Source organism: Xenopus tropicalis, chromosome 1 (genome assembly GCF_000004195.4).
Source record: "Xenopus tropicalis strain Nigerian chromosome 1, UCB_Xtro_10.0, whole genome shotgun sequence".
NCBI lineage: Eukaryota > Metazoa > Chordata > Amphibia > Anura > Pipidae > Xenopus > Xenopus tropicalis.
Genome location: NC_030677.2, coordinates 102,332,984 through 102,341,985, shown reverse-complemented (window position 1 = coordinate 102,341,985; position 9,002 = coordinate 102,332,984). Strand labels below are relative to the sequence as shown.

At 41.6% G+C, this 9,002-nt stretch overlaps 1 protein-coding gene across 1 annotated transcript; it reads left to right on the top strand.

Moving 5' to 3' along the window:
* Positions 1-234: 234 nt before the first annotated feature.
* LOC116412006 (mucin-22-like) lies at positions 235-5,496 on the top strand (the record flags this gene model as incomplete). The annotated part of the gene is made up of 9 exons (XM_031905058.1): positions 235-312; positions 919-993; positions 1,354-1,503; positions 2,002-2,073; positions 2,386-2,523; positions 2,920-2,967; positions 3,391-3,660; positions 4,459-4,506; positions 5,449-5,496. Coding segments are annotated over 9 exons (927 nt in total), but the record flags the coding sequence as incomplete, so codon positions are not given.
* Between the last annotated feature and the right edge of the window lie 3,506 nt (positions 5,497-9,002).

The following is a 9,002-nucleotide window of genomic DNA, read 5'->3' as shown; positions in this document are numbered from 1 at the left end:
ACAGAAATTACAACATCAGAAGCAACAACAGTTATTTCAAGTTCAACTTCAGAAACGACAGTACCCTCAACAACTGAAACTACCCAGGCTTCAACAACCACAGAGACCACAGTTCCCTCAACAACTGAAACCACCCAGGCCTCAACAACCACAGAATTTACAACATCAGAAGCAACAACAGTTATTTCAAGTTCAACTTCAGAAACGACAGTACCCTCAACAACTGAAACTACCCAGGCTTCAACAACCACAGAGACCACAGTTCCCTCAACAACTGAAACCACCCAGGCCTCAACAACCACAGAATTTACAACATCAGAAGCAACAACAGTTATTTCAAGTTCAACTTCAGAAACGACAGTACCCTCAACAACTGAAACTACCCAGGCTTCAACAACCACGGAGACCACAGTTCCCTCAACAACTGAAACCATCCAGGCCTCAGCAACCACAGAATTTACAACATCAGAAGCAACAACAGTTATTTCAAGTTCAACTTCAGAAACGACAGTACCCTCAACATCTGAAACTACCCAGCCTTCAACAACCACAGAGACCACAGTTCCCTCAACAACTGAAACCACCCAGGCCTCAACAACCACAGAATTTACAACATCAGAAGCAACAACAGTTATTTCAAGTTCAACTTCAGAAACGACAGTACCCTCAACAACTGAAACTACCCAGGCTTCAACAACCACAGAGACCACAGTTCCCTCAACAACTGAAACCACCCAGGCCTCAACAACCACAGAATTTACAACATCAGAAGCAACAACAGTTATTTCAAGTTCAACTTCAGAAACGACAGTACCCTCAACAACTGAAACTACCCAGCCTTCAACAACCACAGAGACCACAGTTCCCTCAACAACTGAAACCACCCAGGCCGCAACAACCACAGAATTTACAACATCAGAAGCAACAACAGTTATTTCAAGTTCAACTTCAGAAACGACAGTACCCTCAACATCTGAAACTACCCAGGCTTCAACAACCACAGAGACCACAGTTCCCTCAACAACTGAAACCACCCAGGCCTCAACAACCACAGAATTTTCAACATCAGAAGCAACAACAGTTATTTCAAGTTCAACTTCAGAAACGACAGTTCCCTCAACAACTGATACCACCCAGGCCTCAACAACCACAGAAATTATAACATCAGAAGCAACAACAGTTATTTCAAGTTCAACTTCAGAAACGACAGTACCCTCAACAACTGAAACTACCCCGGCTTCAACAACCACAGAGACCACAGTTCCCTCAACAACTGAAACCACCCAGGCCTCAACAACCACAGAATTTACAACATCAGAAGCAACAACAGTTATTTCAAGTTCAACTTCAGAAACGACAGTACCCTCAACAACTGAAACTACCCAGGCTTCAACAACCACAGAGACCACAGTTCCCTCAACAACTGAAACCACCCAGGCCTCAACAACCACAGAATTTACAACATCAGAAGCAACAACAGTTATTTCAAGTTCAACTTCAGAAACGACAGTACCCTCAACAACTGAAACTACCCAGGCTTCAACAACCACGGAGACCACAGTTCCCTCAACAACTGAAACCACCCAGGCCTCAGCAACCACAGAATTTACAACATCAGAAGCAACAACAGTTATTTCAAGTTCAACTTCAGAAACGACAGTACCCTCAACAACTGAAACTACCCAGGCTTCAACAACCACAGAGACCACAGTTCCCTCAACAACTGAAACCACCCAGGCCACAACAACCACAGAATTTACAACATCAGAAGCAACAACAGTTATTTCAAGTTCAACTTCAGAAACGACAGTACCCTCAACATCTGAAACTACCCAGGCTTCAACAACCACAGAGACCACAGTTCCCTCAACAACTGAAACCACCCAGGCCTCAACAACCACAGAATTTTCAACATCAGAAGCAACAACAGTTATTTCAAGTTCAAATTCAGAAACGACAGTTCCCTCAACAACTGATTCCACCCAGGCCTCAACAACCACAGAAATTACAACATCAGAAGCAACAACAGTTATTTCAAGTTCAACTTCAGAAACAACAGTACCCTCAACAACTGAAACTACCCAGGCTTCAACAACCACAGAGACCACAGTTCCCTCAACAACTGAAACCACCCAGGCCTCAACAACCACAGAATTTACAACATCAGAAGCAACAACAGTTATTTCAAGTTCAACTTCAGAAACGACAGTACCCTCAACAACTGAAACTACCCAGGCTTCAACAACCACAGAGACCACAGTTCCCTCAACAACTGAAACCACCCAGGCCTCAACAACCACAGAATTTACAACATCAGAAGCAACAACAGTTATTTCAAGTTCAACTTCAGAAACGACAGTACCCTCAACAACTGAAACTACCCAGGCTTCAACAAACACGGAGACCACAGTTCCCTCAACAACTGAAACCACCCAGGCCTCAAAAACCACAGAATTTACAACATCAGAAGCAACAACAGTTATTTCAAGTTCAACTTCAGAAACGACAGTACCCTCAACAACTGAAACTACCCAGCCTTCAACAACCACAGAGACCACAGTTCCCTCAACAACTGAAACCACCCAGGCCTCAACAACCACAGAATTTACAACATCAGAAGCAACAACAGTTATTTCAAGTTCAACTTCAGAAACGACAGTACCCTCAACAACTGAAACTACCCAGGCTTCAACAACCACAGAGACCACAGTTCCCTCAACAACTGAAACCACCCAGGCCTCAACAACCACAGAATTTACAACATCAGAAGCAACAACAGTTATTTCAAGTTCAACTTCAGAAACGACAGTACCCTCAACAACTGAAACTACCCAGGCTTCAACAAACACGGAGACCACAGTTCCCTCAACAACTGAAACCACCCAGGCCTCAAAAACCACAGAATTTACAACATCAGAAGCAACAACAGTTATTTCAAGTTCAACTTCAGAAACGACAGTACCCTCAACAACTGAAACTACCCAGCCTTCAACAACCACAGAGACCACAGTTCCCTCAACAACTGAAACCACCCAGGCCTCAACAACCACAGAATTTACAACATCAGAAGCAACAACAGTTATTTCAAGTTCAACTTCAGAAACGACAGTACCCTCAACAACTGAAACTACCCAGGCTTCAACAACCACAGAGACCACAGTTCCCTCAACAACTGAAACCACCCAGGCCTCAACAACCACAGAATTTACAACATCAGAAGCAACAACAGTTATTTCAAGTTCAACTTCAGAAACGACAGTACCCTCAACAACTGAAACTACCCAGCCTTCAACAACCACAGAGACCACAGTTCCCTCAACAACTGAAACCACCCAGGCCTCAACAACCACAGAATTTACAACATCAGAAGCAACAACAGTTATTTCAAGTTCAACTTCAGAAACGACAGTACCCTCAACAACTGAAACTACCCAGGCTTCAACAACCACAGAGACCACAGTTCCCATAACAACTGAAACTACACAAGTCTCAACAACAACAGAATCAACAACTTCACAAACGACAACATTTTCTTCAAGTGCAACTTCAGTACCTTTAACAACTGAAACCACCCAGGCCGCAACAACCACAGAATTTACAACATCAGAAGCAACAACAGTTATTTCAAGTTCAACTTCAGAAACGACAGTACCCTCAACATCTGAAACTACCCAGGCTTCAACAACCACAGAGACTACAGTTCCCTCAACAACTGAAACCACCCAGGCCTCAACAACCACAGAATTTTCAACATCAGAAGCAACAACAGTTATTTCAAGTTCAAATTCAGAAACGACAGTTCCCTCAACAACTGATTCCACCCAGGCCTCAACAACCACAGAAATTACAACATCAGAAGCAACAACAGTTATTTCAAGTTCAACTTCAGAAACGACAGTACCCTCAACAACTGAAACTACCCAGGCTTCAACAACCACAGAGACCGCAGTTCCCTCAACAACTGAAACCACCCAGGCCTCAACAACCACAGAAATTACAACATCAGAAGCAACAACAGTTATTTCAAGTTCAACTTCAGAAACGACAGTACCCTCAACAACTGAAACTACCCAGGCTTCAACAACCACAGAGACCACAGTTCCCTCAACAACTGAAACCACCCAGGCCTCAACAACCACAGAATTTACAACATCAGAAGCAACAACAGTTATTTCAAGTTCAACTTCAGAAATGACAGTACCCTCAACAACTGAAACTACCCAGGCTTTAACAACCACAGAGACCACAGTTCCCTCAACAACTGAAACCACCCAGGCCTCAACAACCACAGAATTTACAACATCAGAAGCAACAACAGTTATTTCAAGTTCAACTTCAGAAACGACAGTACCCTCAACAACTGAAACTACCCAGGCTTCAACAACCACAGAGACCACAGTTCCCTCAACAACTGATTCCACCCAGGCCTCAACAACCACAGAAATTACAACATCAGAAGCAACAACAGTTATTTCAAGTTCAACTTCAGAAACGACAGTACCCTCAACAACTGAAACTACCCAGGCTTCAACAACCACAGAGACCGCAGTTCCCTCAACAACTGAAACCACCCAGGCCTCAACAACCACAGAAATTACAACATCAGAAGCAACAACAGTTATTTCAAGTTCAACTTCAGAAACGACAGTACCCTCAACAACTGAAACTACCCAGGCTTCAACAACCACAGAGACCACAGTTCCCTCAACAACTGAAACCACCCAGGCCTCAACAACCACAGAATTTACAACATCAGAAGCAACAACAGTTATTTCAAGTTCAACTTCAGAAATGACAGTACCCTCAACAACTGAAACTACCCAGGCTTTAACAACCACAGAGACCACAGTTCCCTCAACAACTGAAACCACCCAGGCCTCAACAACCACAGAATTTACAACATCAGAAGCAACAACAGTTATTTCAAGTTCAACTTCAGAAACGACAGTACCCTCAACAACTGAAACTACCCAGCCTTCAACAACCACAGAGACCACAGTTCCCTCAACAACTGAAACCACCCAGGCCTCAACAACCACAGAATTTACAACATCAGAAGCAACAACAGTTATTTCAAGTTCAACTTCAGAAACGACAGTACCCTCAACAACTGAAACTACCCAGGCCTCAACAACCACAGAGACCACAGTTCCCATAACAACTGAAACTACACAAGTCTCAACAACAACAGAATCAACAACTTCACAAATGACAACATTTTCTTCAAGTGCAACTTCAGTACCTTTAACAACTGAAACCACCCAGGCCGCAACAACCACAGAATTTACAACATCAGAAGCAACAACAGTTATTTCAAGTTCAACTTCAGAAACGACAGTACCCTCAACATCTGAAACTACCCAGGCTTCAACAACCACAGAGACCACAGTTCCCTCATCAACTGAAACCACCCAGGCCTCAACAACCACAGAATTTTCAACATCAGAAGCAACAACAGTTATTTCAAGTTCAACTTCAGAAACGACAGTTCCCTCAACAACTGATTCCACCCAGGCCTCAACAACCACAGAAATTACAACATCAGAAGCAACAACAGTTATTTCAAGTTCAACTTCAGAAACGACAGTACCCTCAACAACTGAAACTACCCAGGCTTCAACAACCACAGAGACCGCAGTTCCCTCAACAACTGAAACCACCCAGGCCTCAACAACCACAGAATTTACAACATCAGAAGCAACAACAGTTATTTCAAGTTCAACTTCAGAAACGACAGTACCCTCAACAACTGAAACTACCCAGGCTTCAACAACCACAGAGACCACAGTTCCCTCAACAACTGAAACCCCCCAGGCCTCAACAACCACAGAATTTACAACTTCAGAAGCAACAACAGTTATTTCAAGTTCAACTTCAGAAACGACAGTACCCTCAACAACTGAAACTACCCAGGCATCAACAACCACAGAGACCACAGTTCCCATAACAACTGAAACCACACAGGTCTCAACAACAACAGAATCAACAACTTCACAAACGACAACATTTTCTTCAAGTGCAACTTCAGTACCTTTAACAACTGAGACCACACAGTCTTCAACCACCACAGAATTTTCAACATTAGAATTAACAACAGTTCCTTTAAGTACATCCTCAGAAACAACAGTACCCGCTACAACTGAATCTACACAGCTATCAACAACCACAGAGACGACAGTTCCCTCAACAACTGAAACCACCCAGGCCTCAACAACCACAGAATTTACAACATCAGAAGCAACAACAGTTATTTCAAGTTCAACTTCAGAAACGACAGTACCCTCAACAACTGAAACTACCCAGGCTTCAACAACCACAGAGACCACAGTTCCCTCAACAACTGAAACCACCCAGGCCTCAACAACCACAGAATTTACAACATCAGCAGCAACAACAGTTATTTCAAGTTCAACTTCAGAAACGACAGTACCCTCAACAACTGAAACTACCCAGGCCTCAACAACCACAGAATTTACAACTTCAGAAGCAACAACACTTATTTCAAGTTCAACTTCAGAAACGACAGTACCCTTAACAACTGAAACTACCCAGGCTTCAACAACCACAGAGACCACAGTTCCCTCAACAACTGAAACCACCCAGGCCTCAACAACCACAGAATTTACAACATCAGAAGCAACAACAGTTATTTCAAGTTCAACTTCAGAAACGACAGTACCCTCAACAACTGAAACTACCCAGGCTTCAACAACCACAGAGACCACAGTTCCCTCAACAACTGAAACCACCCAGGCCTCAACAACCACAGAATTTACAACATCAGAAGCAACAACAGTTATTTCAAGTTCAACTTCAGAAACGACAGTACCCTCAACAACTGAAACTACCCAGGCTTCAACAACCACAGAGACCACAGTTCCCATAACAACTGAAACCACACAGGTCTCAACAACAACAGAATCAACAACTTCACAAACGACAACATTTTCTTCAAGTGCAACTTCAGCACCTTTAACAACTGAGACCACACAGTCCTCAACCACCACAGAACTTTCAACATTAGAAACAACAACAGTTTCTTTAAGTACATCCTCAGAAACAACAGTACCCGCTACAACTGAATCTACACAGCTATCAACAACCACAGAGACGACAGTTCCCTCAACAACTGAAACCACCCAGGCCTCAACAACCACAGAATTTACAACATCAGAAGCAACAACAGTTATTTCAAGTACATCTTTAGAAACAACAGTACCCGCTACAACTGAATCTACACAGTTATCAATAACTATAGAGACCACAGTTGCTTTAACAACTGAGACCACACAAGTCTCAACAACCACAGAATTTACAACAGCAGAAACAACAACAGTTATTTCAAGTACAATTTCAGAAACAACAGTACCCTTATCAACTGAAACTACCCAGCCATCTACAACCACAGAGACCACACTTCCCTTAACAACTGAAACCACCCAGGCCTCAACAACAGAATCAACAACTTCACAAACAGCAACAATTTCTTCAAGTACAACTTCAGTACCTTCAACAACTGAGACCACACAGGGCTCAACCACCACAGAATTTTCAACAGAAACAACGACAGTTCCTTTAAGTACATCCTCAGGAACAACAGTACCCACTACAACTGAATCTACACAGCTATCAACAACCACAGAGACGACAGTTCCCTCAACAACTGAAACTACACAGGTCTCAACAACCACTGAATTTATAACATCAGAAGCAACAACAGAATTAACAACTTCACAAACAGCAACATTTTCTTCAAGTGCAACTTCAGTACCTTTAACATCTGAGACCACACAGCCCTCAACCACCACAGAATTGTCAACATTAGAAACAACAACAGTTTCTTTAAGTACATCTTCAGAAACATCAATACCCGCTACAACTTTATCTACACAGGCATCAACAACTACAGAAACCACAGTTTCTTCAACAACTGAGACTACAGATGCATCAACAACCACAGAATTTACAACATCAGAAGCAACAACTGTTCCTTCAACTTCCGAAGTAACGGCTTCTACAGCATTAACTACAGCAACATTACCAGGTTGGTTTGCTTTGTTTGGTTCTTATTTGAAAATATTTTAACGGTTAGAAAAGAAAAGGCATATTTTGCAGACTTTGCTAACCTTACAACTAATTCAGTAGTTGTTATGTTTTATTCATGCAGAAAAATATTATTATTGCAAATACATATACAGTAGAAAAGATGAATATAAGACATACAAATTGCACAGAATACTGATTGAAACTGAAAAAAGCCCTGGTCAAAAGAGCTTATAATGTAAAAGGATAAGGGGTATAAAACACAAGGTGTGTGGATTGGAAAAATTATTTGCTTGGTCACCAGCTGCCCTTTTTCTAATCTTTAGCCTAAGAATAAACAGCTACCAAATAACTACTTCATTAATGAATTCAAGTATACATTCTGTTTTAATCTCAAAGTTATAATTTTATTTTTAAAATGATACAGTCTTAAGTTTAAAATTACTGCCTATTAATACTATTACAAAAAGACTTTAAATCTCTTTTTGTACATTTCTTCTCTTCAACAATTTTAACAATTTTTAACTTTCTGTGGGGTGTATATATGGACCCCACAGAAAGTATATCACATGGTATGTGATATATAGCTGCTTGGGCATTTACTACAGTGAACTTCAATAAAAATTATCTATACCAGGTTTTAGAAATGTTTAGAATGATAATGTTTGTTTTCAGGTAATTATTATTTTGATTAGATTTTGTGTGTCAGATTTTATTTGATCTTGTCATGCAAAACTATGCAAGACAACGCAACAGCATGATATTTTGTAGGATCCTACAAAATCTGATCTCTATAGCCTATAATGCAGTGATCCCTAACCATTGGTTTATGAGCAACATGTTTCTCCCCAATCTCTTGAATGTTGTTCCCAGTGTCCTCAAAGCAGGTGCTTTTGTATAAATTCCTGGCTTGGAGGCAAGTTTTGGTTGCATAAAAAATGGTTGTACTGACAAACAGA